The following is a 26,611-nucleotide window of genomic DNA, read 5'->3' on the forward strand; positions in this document are numbered from 1 at the left end:
ATCTCGTGATTTTTAGCCATTTAAGACGTTAAAGTATTCGGAAAAGTGCTTATTTAAATGTCTGCTTGTTCAGTGCAGTTAATCAGCGTCCTACAAGGTAAGTTCCAGATGTTAACACTATTTTCCGGCCGCCATACTGGTGTACCACAGAGGAACACCGACATGGCGGCTCCATACAACTGAGCGCTGTAAATTTACGCGGAACATTTCGACGAATATTTCAACTTTGGGACAACGCACACACCTTAAACTTGGCGAACTCTGCTCTTTATTTATCTCCTATAATATCACACTTTCTTGACCCCATGAAAACGTTATATTGTCTTGTAGAACATAACAAAGAACACTATCACGGAAAAGCTGGTCTGCTAGCAAGCAAAACAAACTGTGGCACAATTAAGGTTCTATGGGGTGGCTATACTACCGTAATTAGCTTTCTTTTTTCCGTAAGTTTGGAATTGCTTTAATTCGGATGAGCTTGCGTAAACTACATGATTTATAACAGATGCCAAGTGGCATTACAATTTACTATAATAACAAATACCTTTGCATTGCGTCATGAACCTCTTTTCTACTTGTCCTTTGATTCCTGGTAGAAAGCTGCTCCATGCTCGCACACTTCCTGCAATGGGCCACGTGCAGTTATGCGCCGCGTTCCACATGTGGTCAGAAGTTGCTGGCACATCCCAAAGGCTCACTTGATGTAACGTGCCACCAAAGGCTGTCGAAATGGATGTCGTCTGCTCTCCCGCGAGATAACGTTGCCCAAGTACAATCCACCCACCTCCAGTGATAATTTCTCCGATTTTGACTTTTCTCGCGTTTTTCACTTCATCTCTGTCGATGTACACCGAAACACTTCCGGTGGTTCCGTTCCACACGACCCCCAAGTAATGCCAGTGGTCGTCTGCTAACTTGTAATCGGCTGTAACTACTTCATCTTTAATCTCCAGATGAACTTGAGACTCAGTAAAGGATAGTACAATGACGTCATCTGATTGTGGTTGCCCAGCAACGCTATAGCTAAACAGTGTGCCTGATTTGTATCTGGAATCTGCTCGCACAAACATAGCGATGGTGAAATATCTCATGTTTGGAATACTTTTACCGTCTGAGAGTAAAACCATGTCGTCTGCGGTCTTATGTTTAAAAATAAGATCGAAGTTGCTGCCAAGAACTGCAAAGAAAGAGTTCATAATGTTTACAAAACAATTAAGTCTTCCTGTTTAACTAGAAACATGGAAACTATGTGAAAATTAGTTTATCGGTCTTTTAGCGTCTTAGATACAGTGCTAAATGAAGCCACAAATGCACAAACTCTACCTTGTGGACGCTTAGGTTTTTTTTTTTTTTTTTTTTTTCCCGGTACAAGCATGATACGCGCGATATTTCTAAAATAATTGAATCCCCAGGTTTTGTAAACGAAGCATTTATATTAAAAAACACTTTGCTACTTACAGATATCGCAAGAATCTCCAGCGAAGGAAGGGTAACACTCACAGCTGTAACCATTCTCCAGATCCTGACAATACGAGTTTGGCATGCAAGGACCCGAGACACAGTCATCAATATTCTGTTCACACGTGGCACCAGTAAAGCCAGTTTTGCATGAACAAGTGAAGCTCCCAGTTGAGTTGTCAGAATTGCACGTACCTCCATTTTGACAAGGTGTTGAAAGGCAGAAGTCTGTAATGTTTTCGCAGTTTTCGCCAATAAACTGATCTGGACAGAGGCATTTGTATCCGGGTGTCTGATCAACGCAGGTTCCGTTGTTAGTGCAGGGGTTTGATGCACATTCGTCGATCTCTGTTTGGCAGTACGTTCCATTGTAGCCTTGTGAGCACCGACAAGAGTAGCCCAGAGTACGGTCGACGCAAGTAGCGTTGTTCTGGCAGCTATTATTGACACAGTCGTCAATATTGTTGTCGCATAACCTGCCTGTATAACCATCAGCACAAGAGCAAGTAAAGTTATTGACGGCATCATGGCAAGTTGCGTTGTTGAAACAAGGCATTTCCAAACACTCATCTATTTCAAGCTCGCAGTATTTCCCATAGTATCCACTTCTACAGTTGCAGTGGAACTCTGTACGAGTGTTGACACAGACGCCATTGTGGCTGCAGTTGGCTGTTTTGCAGTAGTTAATACGGCTTTCACAGTTATAGCCACTGAAACCTTTCACGCAAAAACAAGTGTAATGTAACACCAGATCTGAGCATGTGCCATTATTTACACAAGGATTGGATTTGCAGTCGTCAATATTTTCTTCGCACTGCAAACCTGTAAATCCATCTGGGCAGATACAAACGAAGCCGTTAATCTGCGGATTAGACATAATGATGATAAGAAATGATAATAGAGATAAGTCGTCTTGATTGTAGGACTACGAAAGAAAGAGTCCCTTACTGGGTTCGAGCTCATACAAGCCCAGATACCGATCGGGCATTCTAACGGTTGAGTTTGCGAAAAAGGAATACGTCGCAAACAGTTTTTTTGACATCTTGCGTATTTCTGCACAGGTATATGTTTACGAAACAGGACGACAATTCTATAATTCCAGAACACGTTCAACAACTCTGTAAGCATTTTGAAGAAACCATTTGTACTGTGTTCAAAATAACGTCTAAAAGCTTCAAGCCAAACCATTAAAAATCATTACTTAATGGTTTATGTGACTTGAAAATAAGGGTAACATGCGGTATATCTACACAGGTACATTACCTGATCATGGCATGTCCCGCCGAAGTAACAAGGCGAAGACGCGCACTCATCAATTTCCACTGAGCAGTCATCACCTAGAAAACCTGGCGGACATTCGCAGGTGTAGCTGTTTATTTCGTCCCTGCACGAGGATCCATTATCGCAGGAATTTATCACGCAGTCGTCGATGTCAACTTCACAGTGAGGTCCGCTGAATCCATCAACACAGGAACAAGTGTAATTATCGATTCTGTCGATACATGTAGCATTATTTAGGCAAGGAGAGCCGGTGCATTCATCAATGTCAATGCTGCAGTTTTTTCCTGTGTATCCCTTCTTGCAAATACATCGATAGTCATTTATAAGATCAACACAAGGGCCATCGTTCACACATGGATTCTGTGCACAGTCGTCTATGTTTATTTCGCAGCTGATACCAGCAAACCCGTCGACACAAGAGCACTTATACTCGTCTACGCCGTCAATGCAAATGCCGCTGTTTAAACAAGTGGCATTTTTACAGTCGTCAATATTGATCTGACACTTATCTCCTTCAAAACCATCTGGACACTGACAAGTGAAGGAAGTGGTGCCATCAAAGCATGTTCCATTGTTCAAGCAAGGCGTCAAGGCGCAGAAGTCGATGTCTACATTGCAGATTTTACCTCCGAAACCTAACGGGCACACACATATAAAATTGTTTACCCCGTCATGACACGACCCGTTGTTTGAGCAAGGATTCGATGCACACTCATCGATGTTGTTTTCGCAGTGCAATCCATCAAATCCATCGCGACAGTCACAGCGATAGCCATTATTCATATCCACGCAGGTGGCTTGATTTTGGCAGGGGTTAGAGATACATTCATCGATATTGAACTCACAGGCTAACCCGGAGAATCCTTTCTCGCAGATACAATGAAACCCATTGACTTGATCCAAACATGTAGCATTGTTTTTGCAGTTTGCGTCAGTGCATTCGTCGATATTGTGCTCGCAATTGCTGCCATTAAAACCTACCGGACAAATACACTGGTAACTGTCAATTCCATCATGGCAGTTGGCCCCGTTTTGACAAGGGTCACTTGCACAGTCGTCGACATTCTCTTCGCAGTCGTTGCCTTGGTAACCCGCTGAACAGACGCACTCGTAGCTGTTTATTTTATCTCTGCAAGTAGCTCCATTGTGACATGGAAGTAAAAGACATTCATCAATTTCCGTGTCACACAGCCTTCCCGTGTAGCCAGGCTCACACTGGCACTGGTAATCACCGGGGATATTTCTACACGAGGCATTGTTAGAACACGGCCACGAAACGCACTCATCTATATCCTCTTCGCAGCTAAGGCCTCGGTAACCGTATGCGCACGAGCAGGTGTAGTCGTTGACCAGGTCTTGACATTTGCCATTGTTGAAACATGGTTGATCCTGACAGTCATCAATATCAGTATCACACTGCTTCCCAGTGTAACCAGGTTGGCAGGAACACAGGAAATCGCCAATGAGGTCAATACAAGTGGAGTTGTTGATGCAAGGGCTGGAATCACACTCGTCGATTTCTACAACAAATATCATCCATAAATAAAAAAAAAAAACACAACAACAACAACAACAACAACAAAGAGACACGACCACGGTCTAAATGAATTAGGTGAACTGTACTTTACGGGGCGCGTGTTTAACATGAGGTTCGTTGCCAATCCTAGCCGCCCTTGCTCCTTTTATTTTAGTTTTAATCCTGTGTAGCTCTGTGTAATTGAAATGATTTGTATGTCGTAAAGTTCACATAAACAGTCTATCCTCAAGGATTTTTGAAAGTTTTTGTTTTCTAGTGAGAAATTTAGGCAAGGCAGAAGGATAGTGCACAATGTTTCAGTAGCACCACTTACCTATGCAATCTTGTGAGTTATTTGATCCTGTTTTAAGTGTTATAGTTGTTCCTGGACATGAAAAACACCCAGTACTCTCATTTAGTGGCTGAAAAGAGCGTCGATCGCACAAAATACATGGAACCAGTCCAGTTGGGGAAAACGATCCAGCAGGGCACGGAACTGTGGAAAGCAATTGACCAAAAGAACAGAAATCTCCATATAAATAGGGAATGGCATTATGTCAAACCGTAATTTAAATCGATGAGTTGTAACATCGATTCCGAAACTGAAACTCTATCTACGAAAACTGCAAGCCCTGCTAACAAAGTACCCTAGATTAAAGCGAGTGGCTGTAGGCAAGCTAGCACCTAATTCACAAGCGTGATCGGTCCTCAATTGACTTTGGTATCTACACCATGCAGTTACTACGTATGTCGCTGGTCCATCGCAGTCCACTTCCCCTCCCTCCCAAGACGTTTTGTTGTCAGGTTGCTCAAACAATTTGCTATTTGCCAACAGATAAAGGAAGATTGCCTCGATGTCGCGCAAGGGAACACAAGCCAACGTTCGCAGGGTTAGAAAAATAACCAATCCGTCTTTAATAAAAACCTCGCGTCCTTGGGGGGCTAGTTACAATTCGAAACACCTGATGTAGCACGTACATGGTATGCCTATAAAATACACACCTGCACATTGCATAGAGCTGTTGGATCCCTCACCAGGAGTTGTCAAGGTAGGACTACATTCTAAGCACGATCTTTGACCTTCCACTGTCTGATAGTACCACTTTGTACAAAGAAAACAAGGCTCCATTCCGGTGGGCGAATACGAACCAGGTTTGCAGAGAGCTTCCATGAAAACAAATGATCAAGAGAGGTTTCATTCTAAAGGTGATGTATTTCATTCCACCATGATACATATTGAATAGTATCACAAGGGCTTACACTGACCACTACCACCTGTCGCGAAATGTTCGGAATACACTGCCGCCCCCCCCCCCCTCCCTCCTCCCACTTATTTAAAATGCCTTTTCCTTTAAAGGTGCCATAATTTTTTTAAAAAAGGAACTCTTTCACTGGGATTCGGACTCCCCTCCGTCTTTGAAACATGCTGCTTATAGAATTTTGCTTAATTAAAGATTTGTTGAAAATACTGATATGGAGAAGAGGCAACGCAAGGTGCGATTTTTTAAAATTATCATCTTAACGAAGTGTGTCTAGTTTTGATTTGGCAATTTGTTGTAGAATAACTAATTGTGTTTTGCTATGTAGCCAGGGTTGAAGGTTTATTGCATCTGACAGTTTGTTTATAAGTTCTGGAATACCAATTAAGTTTTAAGTTACAGTAAATCTGAGGCACATTACTTCGTCAGGCTTAGTTACCTAAACAGCTGGAACTGTTCTCTGTTCTCGTCTGCATAGTTGAAGTACCCGATGGACACATCAAACACTCTTCCTGTGCACTGAACTCTTGGTATGATCCGATCGGACAATCCTCGCACTTTCCAGTTAAATGATTTAAGAAGGTCCCACGTGTGCAATTTACTATAGATCAAAGACAAAGATACAGTAAAGAAGTTTATATGGCAGTAAAGCACCCAAAAATGTTATACCAGGTTTTAGTTTAAAACGTGTGGTATAAAAATGTTACTGCTGTAGGCGTAACTACCTAGCATGAAATGTCTTGGTGCAGTGTCTAATTGTTCCTATATGTGGGTTTTTAACATGAAACCGCCATCAAATAAATAATAAATCTGAAAAACATACTTACGGCAGTATCCTTCTTTAAATGTTTGTCCCTTGGTACAAAGTTGTTTAGGTTCTAAGATGTTGAATGAATATTTATCAGTTACGAACTCAGTGCCATTGATGGTCAGACTGAGATTGCCGTTGTCAACTGCAGCTTTTATCCGACTGCTGATCTTTTTGGCAATTTTCACGCCCTTTTCACCAATGATAATATGGCCTTCTTTAGTGTCATTTGCGTCAATGCCATTGAGGTCGACTATAAAAGTAAAGCAAAAAAGGATTTTCATTATTTCACTGACACGCCGATGATAATACGTCGTCACATTCAGTGATTATTAGGGGTCTTTGACTTCGTATCCCTTTTCCTATATCGTTGCCTTATGGTAAATATGTTGGAACTAGGAAGGAAGGTTTCCTATCGTGACTTGGTCCCTGATGAATACTGTTGGGCTGAAGCATTCCCTCAAACTTCTTCGCTCCACCCAAGAGTGTTGTGCGCCTAAGGGCAGATGAGGACAACCTGCTGGTAGATAACAACCAAGCAGACAAGTATCCAAATACCTTTATTCCCTTCATGCTAAATAAAGCGAAAATTTAGTGACGAGTTATGTGACTTCGCAAATGAGGGAAAATACAGGTAAGAGACTTAGGCAGCGTGGTTCAAAAAGTGGAATTTCGTGACTATAGTTTTAGGACAAAGACAAGTCTTTTCTTCTTCTTCTTCTTTCTTTACATGTAACACGCTATACTGCAAGTTATGCAGATAAAACATTCACCATAAGAGTCACAAGCAGCCCTTAAATTAAAAGCCAATGTGTTCTTTTTTGTTTTTGTTTTTGTTTTTTTTGTTTTTTTCCAAAATGTTAATCCTTAAAGTAATATTATTAACCTACCGACGATATTTAGAGTAATTTTGGTTCGTAGAATTGATCCTCCAGTGCTGCTATGACAACCGTCATCGTCTGGAAAATAAAATTTAAGGCGTCATCAGACTAAAAACTCGAGCAATTCAAATAACAAAGCTTAGGATCTGCTGGTAACTATACTGAGGACGGACCCTGGATAACACTCTACTTTACATCAGTGTGATTGTAAATATGTGCCTGTAAGTCTACAAGGCAGTAAGAAATGGACAGAAAATATGGTTGTCTGTCTAGCTGTCTGGCTGTCAGCCAAACTTCTAAAGGCAACAAAGGTTAGAATACTTCCAAATCTATTATGTACAAGGTTGGGATCTATTTGAAAGCACGCTGTAAAAAAAGCGCACGTTCAATGCTGTACTTCTCTAGCTTGATAGAACAACAGTACTAGCACAAGCTGTCGACGTAAAGGTGAAGCAAGCAAAGAGAGTGTGCTTTTTTTTTTCCTTTTAGTGTTTTCTAGGAGAAATGGAAACATTTCCTGGTTTTAAGATCGAGTCATGCAAACACTCGCGAAAGTTTGGGAAAAACATTTTTAGAAAGCTGTGGAAACACTCGCCTATAAGGCTCGTGTTGCTACACTCAGAAATATCTCTGGATTCTTCAAACGTTATGCTACTTCGCCATACCTCCTGAACGTTTTCGCTTACTGGGGACCAAACCGACCCCAGAGCACTTGACCTCCACATTTTCAGCCTTGCACTTGTCTTTAAGTGCGGAGTGACAGACCTCGTTGAAGAAAGTCTCGTTCAAAAGCTGGATAAAGTTCTGTTTTATTTGTGCCTGAACTTCTGGTGTAGTACAATTGCCATAGTAGTAGTTCAAATCCATTTCCGTCTTGACAGCGTAAGCGTGATATATTTCTACAAAAGGTTTAATGGACAAAAAAAAGTTAGTTTTCTTCCTTACATTATCAGCGGGTCTGAGTGGGGCTTAACTGATCGCAGAGAATACATGGGTCCAAATTTGTGAAAGTCAGTTGAACAAAATGACCAGTTTTTTAACTGATGGTTGAGATCCTAGATTAACTGATAACCTGGAAATCACCTCCATCCTGACCGAATTTATGGCTTGATAAATATTGACAGGAGAAAACTAAACAAACTTAACGTTTTTCGTATTTTTGTCTGCTTTCTATTTCATGTCAATTACTGAACTAATAAGTACAATGAGCACATTTTTTCATGTTTTGTAAGCAACCATTTGGCGCGAAAATATGCCCGGATATCTGCCCTCGGACGTTATTAGAAGCGAACATTTGTCCGAGAGCGAAACTCGAAGAAATCTGCGAGCCACGAGGAGAAGATAATGTATAGGGAAAAAATAATATGCAGGGATAATTTTTGGAGTCAAATGGAGGATACTGTGCTTATTATCCTTCAATACATATTTTTTTTTTGTGATACACGGGATCTAATGAAAATTAGGGAATATCACTCGGATATTCCTCAGTTTTAGACGAGGGATATTTAGTCACGCGACGCGTTAACACCAATTGCATGCAAGCGAAAATATCTACTGGATTAAAATCAGTGCTCAATACTCAAGTAAATCGGGGAGCTTCACACCCAGAGAGCCCTACTTCCGTGAGATTTAACTTCTTTGTGTATAAGACGTCATTAATTGGATCCACTATCTTGGAGTCCACTGCATCGTTAGGTCCTCCGTAAATGAAATAAACCAGTACAAAAGTCTCAACCCATGCAGGAATATACTTAGAGTAACAATCCAAAGTTACCGAGGAGCTGAATATCATTCAAACCAAAAAGTATGTGAGAAAATTGTCAAAACAAAAATCAGAAGAATGTCAAAGCAGCTACATCTGTGGACGGCTTTTCACATACAAAGACGTCCCCCACACATGTAGATGAGCGATTACGAAGAGGACCTGGTAGATGGCTTTTATGTGATTTCTGTTATTGTAGTTTAAAAATTGAAAACGAATGCAAACAATAATTTACTCACTTGTACAGTCTGGAAAACGATTTGTTGGCTTCCAAGCTCCTGATGCTCCGCAAACCCACACACTCGAAAGCAAAGGCTGAGCAAAGTCCCACTTTTTGTTACAAGAAGGTGAACAGATCGAACCATTATCCAGTCATCACAAACCTTTGCGCCCCCTTTAGGAGGTGACAGGTCACTGCATTTTGTCGCTGAGTAAAGAAAATTACGAATTTCAGCGTGTTATTGTTCTTTTCTTTTGTTTGTTTGTTTTTTTCTTGGTTTGTTTTGTTTTGTTTTTTGTTTGTTTGTTTGTTTGTTTGTTTGTTTTCTTTTTAATACACCCATATGGCCGGGCTGCTTTCGTTTCTAGAGTACTGTTCGACATTGCTTGTTAGTTCTGTTTTAAAAGAAGAACCTTTCATAAACATTAAGGGTGCGTTTCTTTGGGAAAATACAAGATTGGATTCTTAAATCTGAGAATAGAATTGCATTTTTTTTCCTAAACAGATTAATCGAGGATCACTCGGATCATGATGCATCAAAAAGAACTGAAAAATCCTTGCCCAAAGGTGAATTATTCTGTTCATTTCATGCAACACAACCTGATCCCACTGATTTTGGATTAATCTGTTTAGAATAGAGACGCAAAATCCGTTTTCGGATTTAAGAATCCAATCTTGAATTTTCCAAAAGAAACGCGTCCTTAGTTTATCACAGCACAGCGTCTTTTGCAGAGTGCAGATACAGACAACTTTCTGCGAATGGACGGAATGCTGAATAGGTCATAAAGAGGATAAAACAACTCGACAAGCAAGTTTAACTTTTAAAAGACCCTAGAGTTTGGCTGGTTTAAGCTACTGAGCGGTATTTACGCATTGCACAGAACGTTTTTACAACTTTTAGATACTTGGTGTTTTTATAGTTTATGAAAATTAGGTTTTATATCTTAAGTTACTCCTTTGCTACTTACGTTTAACTGTGAGTGTAAACTGACAGACGGCAGGCTTGTTTTTGGGATTATTATCGTAGGCTATGCAATGCACATTCCAGGTCCCCCAATAAAATTCAGTCCCACTTTGATGACTGCATGTTATCATTAATGGACTATTGCTGTTGTCTTTAAACTGAGGGTTGTTCCACGTCACTACTGTTCTCATCGTCGTAGCAGTAATTTCTTGGTCTGGAGGGCAGTATACAATCTGGGGACCTGAATTATCTGTGACGAAAATAAATAATTGAGTTGTGCCAGGGAAAGGCTGTATCTAAAGAGTAAATCCTATTATCTTGAGATCGTTCTACCGAACAATTTGCCATTCTTACAGATATTATACACTGGGGGTGGAGAGGGAGTAAAGAGTGATCCGTCTTTACTCTTAGACCGAGGTAGGATTGTTGGCAGCGGACAGAGTGTAGGAGTACGATTTCCTACTTGTTGGTCCAGACAGGGATGAGGACACGATAACAGCACTCAATTTCGGGGCAAGAGAAAGTTACTCGATGGCCAGTTCCTTGTGTGAGACGCGCCTACAGGTAATCATGGTAGCTGCATTCATCCACAATACCCAGTCGAAGATGATGAATACAACTACCATGATTCCCTGCAGGCACGTCTCACACGGGGGATTGGCTATCTGATAGAATTCGCCATACAATTGGCAAAGCCTTTTTCAGACTCACCTTCTAACACAACTGTAAACGAACACTCATTCCTGTTCCCACTTGTATCGCTAGCAGTGTACACAACAAGTGTAGTTTTATTAAAGATGTGTGGTGGACTGATCCCTGAAGGAATAACGGTTACGTTTGGTGATAGCTTGCTGTTGTCCAGCGCGACGGGCTCGGTCCAGTTTACCAATGCTGTAGAGTTTACACTGATGTTTGCACGAATGTCTGCGGGACAGCTCATAAACGCAGGCGGAGTGACATCTGTGAGAATATACCAATAAAATAAGGTAGCGCGTTAATTTAAATGCTATAGAAATCAGTTGAATGGCTGATTTGGTAAAAGCTGCGTTTCTATGATTCTGAGGGGACAGGGGAGCGTTTTCTATCTGTTTAGTTCTTGTTTCTATAGAAATATTTCTGAAATTATGGGGGAGGGACATTTCTTCCGGTCAAATCGAACATCCGTTTGTGCATGCTTGGAATATAGTTCTACAAGGCTGGGATGAAGTTCTGATTGACATACAAAATCCGCGAATAAGAAGGTTTTTCAAATAGACATTGATTATTATTTTACCAGTGGAAATTACTGTAAAGTATTGGTTAGGATAGAACTATATTTAGACTTACACACATCCATATGTAAAATAATGCTATTTTTCAGACTCACCTTTCAACACAGCTCTAAATGAACACTCTTTCTTGTTCCCACTTGCATCCCTTGCAGTGTACACAATAAGAGTAGTTTTATTGAAGATGTGTGGTGGGCTGATCTCTGCTGGAACAACAGTAACTTGTGGTGGTAGATCGCCGTTGTCCAGGGCGACGGGCTCGGTCCAATTAACCAATGCTGTGGCATTTGCATTGATTTTTGCACGAATATCTGAGGGACACTTCATGAACACTGGTGGGGTAACATCTGTAGGAATAAATCAATAACTAGTGAGACAATCTCAGACAGCGCAGAGAGCAGTTTAGAGCTTTGATTTTAGGTTGGACCTCGTTCATTTTTAAATTGAGTAATACGTTGAAGTAGCAAACGTGTCAACTTTACGTTTGTAATTTAATACTTTTGTTTGCACAGATATGTAACATGATATTATACCTTTTTTGTCAAAAACGCACTTAAGATGTATTTATTTATTCACTGCTGAGCCAAATTTCAGAAAGTTAAAATGTCTGATGAAAAATGGAAAAAGAACGATTTTGTTTTATTTTGAAACGCAAATTTTCTTCTCGCATATAAACAAAACCAAATTCAATTTCCAGAGAGTCTCGGAAGAGGACATTCTTCATACGGTTGCCACCCTTGCCACCCACAATTATATCGATTAATACAATTGTGAAGCGTTTCAACGAGAAGTATGGACGGTTAACAGCGCTACGCGACAGAGATTATACCCTACATAGGTGAACGAATCCCCTCGAGTATTGATAAAATAAACTTGCGTTTTGAGCAGGTGCCACGAGGCCTCGCAAATTTGAAAAGTAATAAGAAGTTTTTAAATAGACATAACTGATTATTTCACCCACAGAAATTACTGTGAAATATTTGTTATGATAGAGCTTTGCATTTAGACTTCCCACACATTCATAGGTGAAATAGTGCTACTTCAGGCTTACAACATAATTTAGACTAAGCACAATCGTCCAATAACGTTAATTGATACTGTACATGTATCTGGCCCGGCTGGCAGTCGTGTTACCTTCTACCGGAGTTTAAAGCCGAGGAGAAACGCTACAAAAGTAACATGTACTTGAGCTGGGCCACACTGTTTTATATGGAGTTGGAAACGACACTTGATGCATCAGGTGGTATAATATTTAAATCTATCTCGGTCAAGATATGATCTATATAGCTAATATCGCTTACCAAGGCATTGTAAAATCGAAGATTCATTTTTGCTCCACTTTCCATCGTTTCCACAAAGAATCGTGGTAACTCCACCGTTCCCAAGGAAACGATCTTTGCATTCGAAATGGCAGACCGTTCCGCTGACCGGGAGAGACGTGCACATGCGCGGATAAATGAAGCCATACCGAGGCGCACTTAGAGAAGGACATGACCGTACTGAAAAAAATGATAAATAAGTAAATAAATAAATAAATAATCAATATAATAATAATAATAATAATAATGATAATATGCTGAGAGTAGATTAGTGTTTTATGACTTCGACAGAGTTTGCAGCCACATATTTGACGGCTCTGCGCCAATAACAGCAACGTGCGCTAAGACGTAACAAAAAAACTGGCCCTTAATTAATGGAGAGTTTTAAAGTCAAAAATGGGACGAAAGGCTTGAACCCGTTCATAACTTACTTTTACAGACTAGAACCGATTTGTCCCAGTACCCTTTAATGTGGCCCGGCTTGTGAAGGCAGGTAAGGGTCTCGGATCCAACCAAATTGTATCCATCGTCGCAGCTCATTTTACATGTGGAGCCATAGCTGTTGTCACAGTCTCCCACTAGAAAGCCATTCAATGGAGGGAGCAATGTTTTGCATCGCAAAACTAAAGAACAAAACGGACAAAAGGACGCGTGACGACCATTTATTGCATTGCCAACGGCATGGCCACTATAATTTTGTATGGTATCTTTCAGATGTGGAGCGCATAATGTTGAATGCCTGGATATCGTTCGACATTACCCGACATATTGCATTGACGCGTTTATCTTAGAGAAAATATTGAAACTATCATGAGACCAACAATGATGCATAAACCCTTGGGAAGGGTGTTATTTCATTAACAGAGTTCTTGTCCAGGAATGAATGTAATGACTCTAGAAAAAGCCTTTTGTCCTTGCTTTTCACGCCTGTTTCCAAACTGCTCGCATAATTAGAGGGTATGTCGTAGCGAGCGGTTTCGGCATGCTATTTTACCGCGGAGCCGACATTCCCATTCGTTCCAGGCTTGTGCTTAGCACAAGCCTGGAACGAATGGGAATGTCGGTTCCGCGACTTTTTCTAGATTCATTACATTCATTCCTAGACAAGAACTCTGTTAATGAAAGAGCACCCTTCCCAAGGGTTTGTGCATCACTGGTTTCCTCCCCAAGGGGCAACGAACAATGACGTCTTAGCCACATATTTGCATTCCGCGACTCTTGCAGAGTACAATTCTCTGAAGAAGAACGCAGAAGGCGATCGAAAATTCAGTTTTAACGTTTTTTAGATCTGTTTCAGACTCTTTTTTTTAGAATTTTAATCATAGGCACAGATCGCTCTAACAGTTTTATTGCGAGACCATTTTGTTGTAGTGATAAGTTAATAGAGATGGTGAATTTTAAGCTCGGTAATGAAATGTGAAGGTGAATTAATCAACATGACACGAGCGTGGGACAAAGAAAAATTCTGAATCCCGGACAGGAATCGAACCCATGACCTCCCAAACTCCGGGCGGGCGCTCTATTCACTGAGCTACGAGAACTCATGGAGAGCAAGGTCATTTAACTGAGTTCATATATGATAGGTGTCCTGCATACTGCTAGGATCAACGCTATCGAATTCATCGTGAGTAATGATAAGTTAATAGAGATGGTGAATTTTAAGCTCGGAAATGAAATGTGAAGGTGAATTAATCAACATGACACGAGCGTGGGACAAAGAAAAATTCTGAGTCCCCGACAGGAATCGAACCCATGACCTCCCGAACACCGGGCGGGCGCTCTATTCACTGAGCTACGAGAACTCATGGAGAGCAAGGTCATTTAACTGAGTTCATATACGATAGGTGTCCTGCATACTGCTAGGATCAACGCTATCGAATTCATCGTGAGTAGTGATAAGTTAATAGAGATGGTGAATTTTAAGCCCGGCGATCGAAAATTCAGTTTTAACCCAAGGGTTTATGCATCATTGTTGGTCTCATGATAGTTTCAATATTTTCTCTAATTTTAAGCTCCGAGCTTAAAATTCACCATCTCTATTAACTTATCATTACTCACGATGAATTCGATAGCGTTGATCCTAGCAGTATGCAGGACACCTATCATATATGAACTCAGTTAAATGACCTTGCTCTCCATGAGTTCTCGTAGCTCAGTGGATAGAGCGCCCGCCCGGTGTTCGGGAGGTCATGGGTTCGATTCCTGTCGGGGACTCAGAATTTTTCTTTGTCCCACGCTCGTGTCATGTTGATTAATTCACCTTCACATTTTGTTGTAGTTGTCCATACAGTGACAACGAGACGCTTCCGAAAAAAAAAAATGTTCAATTTAAAAACCTGTGGATTCTAAGAAGCCCTTCTCGTCTGCAAGGTGCAATTTGAGCCTGGTTGAAACTAATCAATTGCCATTTTTGCTGGACTCGGATGGGTGTTTTACCTCTACGGGACTAATTTTAGCTTACCTTCCAGTGTGACGTGAAATTTGCAGATTCTGTAATTCCCTGCTGCATCACTTGCGTTGTAAATAACCTCGTGTCGTCCTTGGTAGAATCTGTTCCCGGTTGGCACACCATATTCAGTCACATTCGGTACCACGCCAGAGTTATCAGTTGCAACAATTGGTGCCCAGTTTATTATGGTGTAGTTTCTCCCCCTGTCTGCATAGCGTTTGATGTCTTTTGGGCAAGTAACGCCAAAAGATGGTCTTTCCACGTCTGCAGGAATTTAAAGATTATTAAATTAGACATTTGAAAAAATATCGAGGTCTTCAGCTAATTAGCTGATGAAGAAGACTCAGCGGTTTCAGCAGCTCAGCGAGAAGCCCATTAAAAGAACCTTTCATCAATAGTTTATAACATAGATGGAAGTATAAGGAAAGCTAAGCGAAATGGTCATTTTAATGACGAAATTTTAACCTGGAACATTTTGCCTTGTTATACGTCTTGCAAAGACGAAGAAACAACAAAAAATCTTCTTGAAAGGTAAACAAACCTTTGCAAAAGGAAGTGCTGTTTTTTGACCACTGACCATCACTAAGACATGTGACTATTGGCTCTCCATGCAGTCTGTAGCCTTTGGAACAAGAAATGTGGCATGTAGTGTCGTACTGAGGGGAATTTCTGCAAGAGCTTGGTGTCACCTGACCATCTGTTGGAGCTTGAAGAGACTTACAATGGACAACTAGCGGGAAAAAAAAAAAAAAAAAGAAAAGAAAATTTCCTTATTCAGCGAAAGCTTTCAGCATTTTCTATACCAAAAGGTATTTGCGCACTTCTCTGTATGAAACTGGGAAATTCAAACAAATCCACTCAGAAATCGTGCGGAAAAGGATTGTTCTCGTTCAGTCTTTTTTTTTTTTTTTTCGTTTGCTAGTTTCTATAACTAGCTGTCAAAGACTAAACAAAACAAACAAACAAACAAACAAACAAACAAACAAAAAACGAGCAAAAACAAAAAGCGAATGCAAGCCAATCCAGCTTCCATGCACTTTTGGTCAGCTAACGACATTTGACTGAGATATGAAGACCAATTTCCAGGTATCAAGAAAGTTTGATCTGTTACCCATCAACGTAACTGTAGTTTGTAAAACCTAGTTGCAACTATTTATGCTTTGTACTTCTTTCTCTACCTTGACAGTACGGTTCCTCGCCAGACCAGGTGCCATTTGCTAGACAGACCGTCTCCGTCGAGCCGTTAACCCGGCGGTAGCCACGGGCGCAATATAAAAGACATTTATCACCAAACACGTTGTACAAGGAACTGCCTCCGCAGCCAGACTGAATGCTGTGAGGTGGTGGAACGAGTCGAGTACACTTAGCCACTAAGAGAAGATAAAATAAGGCGACCTATTACTTTGTGCACTTGAAAGACTTACGAGCTAGAAAGATCAACTCGAGTCGAGCACACCTGAACAAAATGATGAGGAAAAAAATTATTTACGTTTAACTGAATAACCTATTACTCTGTGCGCTTAGAGTTAAAAATATTACCTTTTAATAATAATTTAATAATACCGAAAATATGAGCCACTACGATGTCAGCTGCTATTAATATTGCAGAAGGCTGTAAACCATTTATTTTCAAGCCGGTGCTTTCGGCTTCGCTGTAAACGACGATGGTTCTAGTTGCAATTCCTTATGGCATGGAAAATCAAAGTTATTTACTGAAGAAATAGAGAATAACGCTTCTTTACTCGGCACAAAGACCAACGTGCGTAGAAATGTCAATTACTTAATCAGGATTTATTACGAAGGTCGTTAAAAAAAAAACAGCAAATTAGGTAATTCTAACAAGTGAATATCGTGAATCGCTATTTTATTTTCCTTTATATTTTTCTTTTTGCCAAAATACACAGCGTACATAACAAAAAAAAACAAAACAAAAAAAAAAATATGGGTTCTGACATCAGCTCCAAAATTATGTTAATTACATACCTTCACATTTTGTCTCATTGCCTGTCCACACCCCCTTTGATGTAACTGGATCTTTCTCGCAAACTTTGCGGCCTGAGCCATTGATGGTGTAACCATCGTGACAAGCGAAGGAGCATTCTGACCCGTACTGATTGTCTTTGGTACACTGTAAGGCGCCGCCAGCTGGAGCATACAACGTAGGCAGGCATCGGACTACTAAAAAAGGCAACAATAGTGCAAAATTCAAATTTGAAAACGTTATTTAGTACCTGAACACGAATGATATACTTAAAGAGCTTTCGCGCGAAAGCATGATATCTTTACGCGTGTTATGTCATACGAGAAAAGATCACTGTTGCTATGGTTGCATAACAAAAGCGCCTTTCACAAAAAAAGGCAAATTATGTGGTATTTCATTGGCGTTTATATAGTAAATAGAACATTACATGGCTGCTTGGAGAGACACAATTTCTCTTCTCGTTTTGACAAAAATATATATTTTCCAACACGTGAACGGAAATTTCGTATCTTCGCGCTGCAATATAATATCCTCTATTTAACTGATTAATGGCATGGAATATAAAGACAAGAGCAAATGTTTTAAAATCTTCCTAATTCAGCTTTCAGTGGTAAAAGAACCCCCTAAAAACCCTCAACGGAGCTGTACATACATTCTTTTAAAACACGTCACTGACAAGCTATTTAATAGGTAGGGCTGATCAGTTCAGAGCTGACATTTAAATGGCTCGATCACAATCAAACTGTTATATGATTAATCAGATATTTGAAACAAATATTCTCGATTATAGAGTCTATTCCAATCTCTACGTAGGGATGGAGGGGGAAGGGGATGGGGCATGCGCAAATTACCTAAAACGAAGACCTTGAATTTGCATTCGGCAACGTTCCCTGTTTTGTCTGAGGCCAAGTACCGGATGTTGTGTTCCCCAGCGGGGAAAGTGTCCCCAGGTAGTTTCCCATAGTGTGTTATGTTGGGAATGAAGCCAGAGTTGTCTGCAGCTCTAGGGTGAGACCACGTGACTTGTGTGGACTTTGTACCCCTGTCAGCGGTAGCTACAATATTTGATGGACAGTTTGACAACAATGGTGCTGAGACATCTGTAAACGAAAATAATATATTCTTTAAAATAAGAAAAAGACGCCGTTAATCAGCCTTGACTGTTATAACTAAGATTAATAAAGCCTGATCGGCATCATAAACAGCATCAACAAAAACATTACCACTTCCTCTCCTTCGAGCTCTACTTCTTCTTTCTCTACCTTCTCCTCCCCTCGTCGTCCTTCACCTCATCATTATCGTCATGAACAACAACAACAACAACAACAACAACAACAACGACAACAACACGTTCTTTCTAGCTAAGAAGAAATAAATTGAAATCTAAATAACTTAAATACCTGAGAAATATAACTCTCAAGAAGATTTCTCCAGCTTGCGCTCTTTCCGGCATTTTAAACACATTTCATTCAACCACAACTTATCATGTTAAACTTCTCTAATATTAAAGGCTTCATAATTCGCTTGATAAAGCTCTGCGTTTGAAACATTACGCTTCATAATACGTCTTCCTATGTCGTAAGTTGAGTTTCGTAAAGTTAGCGGCTCACCTTTGCACCAAGGATTTCCTAGTGGAGACCAGGTCTTCTGCTGGTTACAAGTCTTCAGACCAGGTCCATGGTGTTGATACCCGCTCTTGCACGTGAATCGGCAATCCGTTGCGTAATGAATGACAGCGCTTACATTAGTGCAGAATGAGGGGGTTATGTCCAGTCCTTCCGATGGAATGGTAATTGGACGACAGGTGATTGCTGTAAGGGAACAAAACACAGCTTACAAGTCTTACACCAAATACAGTGGTTTTCAGTTAGGTGTGGAAAGTAATCGGTCAACTACTTTGGTTTTGGTTTTTGTCTTACTACGTTTTAAGGATGGCTAAGTAGTCTAATTACCCGGCAGTGAAGCCTGGGTTTAAATTTCGGCTCTCTCTTTTTTTGTTTTTCTTTCGTTCAGTCACAAATCGCCATCTGGTCTCTAAGGCGCATGCGTCACCCGTGCATGCGTACAGCACATGAAATTTAGAGAAGTTGTCGTCGTGAAAAGTTAGCACGGATTCTATGATTTCTAGGGCGATGATATCACATACAAACGAACACATCGTTTGCGGTAGACCAACACTAAAGGACGTTATGCGTTTTCGGAACAGGTCGGTCTGCAATCCCTACGAGAGATCAATTTACGAGCGAACATTTTGAGTGAATTTATCAAGAATCATGTTATACCAAAGGAGCTATCAACCGGGGCTATCAGCTCTTCAATTTGATAAATAATATCTTCAGAAGCGTCATCGTATTTTTAGACGTGATCGTGAACCAAGTAGAATCCTAGCACGAACTCAAGAACGTCCAAGCAGCAAGAACAGGTTAGAGAATTTGTTTACCAATGTATCTGTTCGAGTACACCAAAGTAAAATGCTCTGAGAAACTTCGTAAAGTATAATAAAGTTAAAATCTCGAGCTAAACGATATTCTCTCGTTATTTTCTTGTAGCATAGTTATGTGTCTTTACAAGAATAACACCCATATAGCGAATTATTGTACATTTAAGCTGAAAGAAACTAATGTATGTTGACCCCAGCAAAACAATTATTGACTTGCACTGTCACGCAATCCTGACGCAATAAAAAAAGATTATTCGAAAACCATTTTGTGGATAAAGTCAAGAAATTGTGATGTTATAGGAGATTAATAAAGATGCACTTCTCTAATTTTTAAGTCCGTATGTTCTCCCAAACCTCCGCGGTACACCAACATTGCGGCGGGAAAATAGTGTAAACATCTGGAACTTACGTTTGCTATCTAGGCGACTGATTATCTGTACTGAACAAACAAGCATTTCCATGAGCCCTTTTTCTAATACTTTAACTTTTGAATGGGCTAAAACTCACGAGATAAGTATATGTTTTTTCGACAAACGCGTTCGTAGCTCTGTGTCGCGCAGCACCATAATTCTGAAATTCAGTGTCTCGCTCGCTTGGGAAACGCAAAAAAAGAAAAAAAGAAACAATAACAACAACAACGACGATGACGATGACGACAAAGGCTAAGGAAAATAAACTGAAACGTTTATAGGCTGATATAAAGGCCTTGACTCAATTCACGCCCTAAAGGCCTGCAAACGAGTATCAAGCTATTAGTCGATTCCAAGAAATGCAATCAAAGGCAGGATATCTTGAGCACATCGATTCGATTGAATTTCGTACGACTTCAAATGCAGAACATTTAGCTCAACTGCAATTTAGCTAGTGCTTCTCAGTATAACGACTGCCTGAGTGCACGCAGCAAAGCGTCTAGTTGATAAGTAATTATTAGTTGTTTTTTTTTTTTTTTTTACTTTTTTTGTAGTATTAGGGGGTCAGAGGGCAATTGGCACGCAAGTTCTGTTTCTTTCCCCCGTCACAGCTTTATTTTAACTTAGATTTTGACTCATTGTATACTATCATTGACGACGAATTCATTAAACAAAAACTTAAACCCAAGTAATTGGTTTGGTTCTGGTATAACGACACTGAGTTGAAAACCGCTCTAAGTCACAATGAGACATCTTAAGCCTGGAAGCCTGATAACATCAAAATTTGTCTATAGCTCTTGTTAGTTAATTTTGGCCTGTAAAGGTAACTGCCAAATAACAAACCAACAGGAATGTAAGTTCGAAAAGATTGAAAATGGAGAGGAGATTGTTTAATTTATTTCAGATAGATACATCGCTGATCCGCAAAAGGTGGTAAATCTTCACACTGAGAACAAGTAATATTGATCAAGTGGCTGAGATTGTAACCTAAGAAGATTTGATATTTGGCAAAAACAAATAGTAGAAAGGTTAATGAAAACAAACAACAGTTAAAAAAAAAAACTTCGCTTTTCGCTTTTTGAATCTGCTTTTAACAATATTTTTTTTTTAGATCTACATCGTTGAAAACCAGCAATTCTGTTGCTCAGTCATAAATGTACGTAAAACACTCTCCTTACGTTTGCACTGAATTTCGGTTCCACTCCACTCTCTTGATTCCAGACAAGTTCTTTTCTGTGATCCCCCAACAGCCTCATATCCCAACATGCAACTAAAAAAGCAGGATGTGCTGTAACTAGAGTTAGGACCACCGCAGCCGTTCCCAGACTGAATGGCGTGATCGGGAGTATTGAGAGATGGACAGCGGATAGCTACGGCAAAAAATCAGATCATTGATGAGAAAGTGCCAGAGCTACATATAGAAAGCAAGAATAAACACAATGAGTAAAGAACGGCTCCTCTTTTTTGGGGGAGTGGTGGTCTAATAGCCCGAGGGGGTACTCCCGGAAAAATTGGGTGAGGGCGTGCGGCCCGCTTCCCAAAACCCGTGCCCTATTTATGACCAAAATATGGGATTTTCTTTACCCTATGTATGACCTGGCCAAAAATTCGATATCTTATATATGACCTGACCCTTTAATGAAAACCCTGTCTCAGACCTGCTCTATATGTAATTTGCTTCCTAGATCAGACCGACGTTAAAAACAGTGTCAATTCAAGACTAGAGTGCAAAACCCTATACCCTATTTATGACCAAAATGGCCAAAATCGATACCCTATTTATGACCAGAACGGCTGAAAAACCATACTCTTCGGTGCTGCACATAGCTGCATAGCCCATGTAAGGGAGTAGCCCCTTGGATGGAGGTGGGGGGCTTACAGCTATTACGCTGGACCTTCAGTTCGAAAGATCTGAGTTTAAGCCCTGGCCAGGACACTTAACTGTCACAGTTCCTCTCTGCATTCAGGAACATAAAATGAGTACCGGCGAATTATAGTGTTATGGCAACCTGACGGAATTCTAGAGAGTAAAGGGCAATGGACTAGCATCCCATCCAGGGGGAGTAGAAATACTCCTAATCGCTTCCGGAACTATGAGTCAGTTTTGCTAGAGAAAGGTTGAAAATCACGTTTGGGATAGACTTTTACAAACCAGTTATACGGCCAGCGTTTCAGTACTAATCATTTCAAGTTGTCTCTTATTTACTGACTGAATCAACTAACATCCCTTAGCTTTTTATTGTCCGTTCAACTTGCAGAGATTTTGAATAGGTGACGTGGAAATTCGAGATTTGCCTGATAATTATTTTAAATACCGTGAATGGTGTAAATCTCTAATTGGTCGAGCTTTCTTAGGATTACCCATTTTTATATGACTGAGGAAATTACCCACGCTTCTGCATCAATCTGCAGTATAATGCAAATTACAAATTGACGATAAATCGGCCTACTCCTCCAGTCAATCACAACGAAGTAATTTTTCAGTCAAACAAGGGAGGTGGGAGATTGGAGGCGCGATGGCCTCAGAGTTAAAGGATTGCGCGGTCGTCCATCATTCTCGTAATATCGAAAAGGAAAATGGGTATAAAGATATCACTCTTCGTTACTGGAAAACTGAAGAAAAGTGGGGGAGTAATAAGTAAACAATCTTCTGAGCCTTTTCTTTTAATTTTGTGAAGCAGCTAGTGAAAAGAGCTAAAATTGTTCAGAATCCAACTGTAGCATCAAAACTGTAGCATCAAAGTATGTGTTCCATGCAAACTCTCTTAATTGTGCTGCGTGGTTTTGCATTACCAGCCACAAGACATAACCTTGGTAACTTACTTAAACATGAAGTTGTATTTCCTGTCCATTGGATCACATTTGTCCCTGCTATTTTGTCGCACTTTCTCTCAATAGATCCTCTCAATTCATACCCCCTGTAACATGCCAATCGGCACACACTTCCATAGACATTTCCACAGGCCACATTCTCCAATCTGCCGTTTACAGGTGCCGACAACACAGAACATCGAAGAGCTAAAAAGGAAACTAGGTGATGTGAATTGGCCGTCTTAGGGCATTCGATTTTAGAAGCGATTAATTACGACGTTTAATTACTCAAATAGTTTAAGGCCTGGGTCAAAGGCTTTTACCGGTTGAAAAAATGTATTAGTTATATTTCTGAAGGCATAAATGGCAATGGAACTAAATTTAGCACACAGTTAGTTTTTAACGTCCTGAACATTTTTAAGCAGAATTAGTGCTTCTGACAAGTCACGTGACATGTCACGTGACGTTTAGCGGAAAATAGCCATTGTTTGAGGATTTGGTGGCAGTTTTTAGTAATATCATCCAAAACGAATGCGTTTTAGGTGCGGTTCAATTATTTCCATACTCTCATGTTTAGAATGACCATCCCTCTTTTTGCAGAAAAATTTTAGAGGCTCAAAGGTCGTTTTTTTCCACAAAATTCGACTTTTCATTATTTATGTCTTCTAAAAACGACAGTAAGGAAAATCATTGAAAGCGTTGATCATTAAAATGAAATTTCGTCACCAGTTCGCCCAGTTACCAATTTTTAACAAAACGATCACTTGACACATCACGAGATCAAAATAACATGTTAAGGCAAAGCAGGACGCTGAGTTTTATAACCAGGGAAAAATTTAGCTTGGATTCACAAATATAACAAGAGATATAGCTTCCCAACCATAATTTTTGTTTCTAACCTTGAACGCTAACTTGGAAGTAGCAGAGATTCGTGTTTCCTGACGGATCTGTAGCAGTATAGATTACGGTATGATTTCCCTCAGAAAACACGTGTGGTGACGTCATTTTCGGGGACATAGTAACACTAACTTGATCATTATCTGTAGCTGGAACTAGTCCCCAGGTCACTGTGGCTGAAGTTTTCCCCTCATCCGCAGAAACACTTTGTGTAGATGGACACGTGTCGCGAAACGAAGGTGCTTCATTGTCTTTAAACAGAATAACAATATTGGATTTAATTGCATTTAACTTGACTTATAGCCAGTGACCCATCTTTCAGGCAGCAGTCATCAATCACAGTCATTTAATTTCTCAGTCACTTGGTGACTTGGTCACTCAGTCCCTCGTTCCCGCGTTTTCTCGATCACTCGGTCACTTACCCTGGTTACCAAAGGGTTTTCAGCGGACGAAAATACCTCGCTGCAGCGATTACATTCGCGGTAGACATGACGCATCTGGTCTGGTTTCAATCACATGGCTTTCGCAGGAATAAGATCTGAAAATCGCGCTCTGCTCCAGAGGTTTTTTGCGCGGGTCACAATAGAGACACTACTGACACCGGAAACCGCGCAAGAAAAACCTCTGGCACCCAGGGTATCGGGCACTCGGCCACTCGTTAACTCGGTCACTCGCTCACTCGCTCACTCGCTCACTCGCTCACTCGTTCACTCGCTCACTCGTTCACTCGTTCACTGTTTGTCGGTTGTCCCACTCTCACTTGACAATTACGTCGGCTAAACTTTTTGTTAAAGTTTGTTTTAAAAAACATTTTATCGCAGTTTTGTATAGTTAAATATGATTTAAACATGTATGTCATAATACCCTCGATGTCGAGGTTTTCACGATACGATCGTTCTAACGGCATTTTCTTCCATCTCGTGCTATGTTTTATACCTGACTACGCAGCATCACGCAACGCGTTTCTCAAAGCTGTATAATCGAAAGATTTACCTTGGCAGTGAAATCCACCTTGAGTCCAGAAACCGGCGTCACACTCGTTTGACCCAGGCCCATTGCGTGTGTAGCCTGGATTGCACTCGTAGGAACATACTTGACCATGGAGAGGTTTTGTTTTACAAATATCAGGAGTGATCTGACCATTGTCCGGGGCACTTAAGGCTCGACACTTGCGCCCTGAAAAAGAAGCCATTAGTAAGTACTGAAATATCAAAAGTTGATTATTTCAAAAAAAATATTTTCTTGCAAATGTTTTCTTTCAGCGAATCATTAATCACAAACATTTGCGCTGTTAGCTATAAATATTTCTTTATGATGTGGCACCTCAATGGCCTCCGAGAAAAAAAAAAAAGTCAAAATGACCACATTGCATTCTTCATTCATTTCGCCAAGTATTTAAAGAAGTGCAGTTTACTATATCCAATTTTGAGGGGCACAAATTGTACTTTACAGAGAAAAAACAAATCTTGCCCTCACGGACTGTTTAAGCTTCGGTTACCAGTAAAGCGACACTTACAATCGTTGACCTACACTTCTGGCCTCGAATTTCGAGATAATTCAGGAAATTACCCATACTAATTACTAACAATATTTTCTGAGTTGTTTTCCTCTCCAAAACCCATTTTCAGGATTTTTGAAATCAATCTAAATTTGTTCTAGTACCTTGCCATTTCGAAGCGAAATTACCTGAGCAAAAATCGTCATGCAAGGCTACAGGTTTCCCAAGCTCTGAAAATGTGCGTCTGCTTACATACAGTAGCACTGGGATTACGCGACAACCGAAATATAAGGATGTGTGTGTTTATTTGATTTTCGTGCAGTTCTAGGCTATAGGCCGATTTATGGCCACTTAGGAAGTTTTCAGTTCCACTATATATCGGACTAGAAGAAAGCAGTGGAATTGAAAACCACCTAAATGACCGAGAACTCGCAGTTGACATAAATAAGCACAGTTACTTAAGATACTGTGAACTAGCCCTTTAAGATTGACTTGTGTCGTTATTTTAAACCCCGGTTTCCTCCATCAGTCACAGCTACACATGGACGGCTATGGGCACTGGCGTGCTTGAAGGCGTGAAAGCCTTTCTTCAATATGAAAGGTCACGATATTTTTGATCACCGAGAATCGGGGCTTGATCGACTTTTGTTAGCACCTAAGCCAAGCAGACCAAAAAAATTCTTATTTACTTGTACAGTGTGCGGTTGTACTAGGATTCCACTTTTCATCAATGCCACAATCAAAGCTTGAAGGTCCATGTATTTTAAATCCATGTTTACACGTGACCGCGCAAGGAGTCCCAGAATCCACCTGCAAATTACTCCTACAATGTGGCGATATCTGTCCATTGCTTGGAGGCAGCAAGACCCTTGTGTCACAGGTGGTTCCTAAAAAAGGTAAAGAAAACTATCAATACAAGTGAATACATGAAAGACCATATATATTATTTGAACTGCGGAGAAAGATATGAGGACATGATTGATCATCGCAGTTACATACAAAACTTAAGCAGTTGTGAAATTAAAACCTGAAAAAAATTCAGGCATGAACGGGATTCGACCCCATGACCTCTGCGATACCGGTGCAGTGCTCTACCAACTGAGCTATCAAGCCAACTAGGAGGTGAGCATGTTGTGAGTTCGTTATATACCCGTATGGTGAAGAATGCAAGTGAATATATGAAAGATCATATCAGGATTTAATTTCACAACTGCTTAAGTTGTGTATATAACTGGGATAATCAATCATGTCTTCAAACCTATCAATATCAACTTCATGTTTTGCACCCAGTTAACACTTTGGAAAGACTTTTCTTTTTGCATCGCAGAGAGAAGCGCGGTGGACAAATGGTTAATACTCCCAGTTGCTTCATGTAAAAGACACTAGCTG

At 40.4% G+C, this 26,611-nt stretch overlaps 1 protein-coding gene across 1 annotated transcript in view; it reads right to left on the bottom strand.

Moving 5' to 3' along the window:
* Nucleotides 1-24,944, bottom strand: part of LOC145502333 (uncharacterized) — a 33,304-nt gene extending 8,360 nt beyond the window's left edge. Inside the window, 26 exon segments of the mRNA XM_081481601.1 lie at nt 545-1,177; nt 1,459-2,320; nt 2,722-4,259; nt 4,590-4,751; nt 5,258-5,419; nt 5,954-6,115; nt 6,342-6,575; nt 7,213-7,281; nt 7,869-8,102; nt 9,205-9,330; nt 9,333-9,392; nt 10,154-10,399; nt 10,861-11,109; nt 11,516-11,764; nt 12,719-12,916; nt 13,168-13,359; nt 15,198-15,449; nt 15,727-15,915; nt 16,364-16,555; nt 17,169-17,363; nt 18,018-18,266; nt 18,777-18,977; nt 21,195-21,386; nt 22,840-23,034; nt 23,727-23,975; nt 24,718-24,944. Of these exon segments, the coding sequence (XP_081337727.1) occupies nt 545-1,177; nt 1,459-2,320; nt 2,722-4,259; nt 4,590-4,751; nt 5,258-5,419; nt 5,954-6,115; nt 6,342-6,575; nt 7,213-7,281; nt 7,869-8,102; nt 9,205-9,330; nt 9,333-9,392; nt 10,154-10,399; nt 10,861-11,109; nt 11,516-11,764; nt 12,719-12,916; nt 13,168-13,359; nt 15,198-15,449; nt 15,727-15,915; nt 16,364-16,555; nt 17,169-17,363; nt 18,018-18,266; nt 18,777-18,977; nt 21,195-21,386; nt 22,840-23,034; nt 23,727-23,975; nt 24,718-24,916 (7,489 nt within the window). The 5' untranslated portion in view covers nt 24,917-24,944.
* Between the last annotated feature and the right edge of the window lie 1,667 nt (nt 24,945-26,611).

Source organism: Orbicella franksi, chromosome 11 (genome assembly GCF_964199315.1).
Source record: "Orbicella franksi chromosome 11, jaOrbFran1.1, whole genome shotgun sequence".
NCBI lineage: Eukaryota > Metazoa > Cnidaria > Anthozoa > Scleractinia > Merulinidae > Orbicella > Orbicella franksi.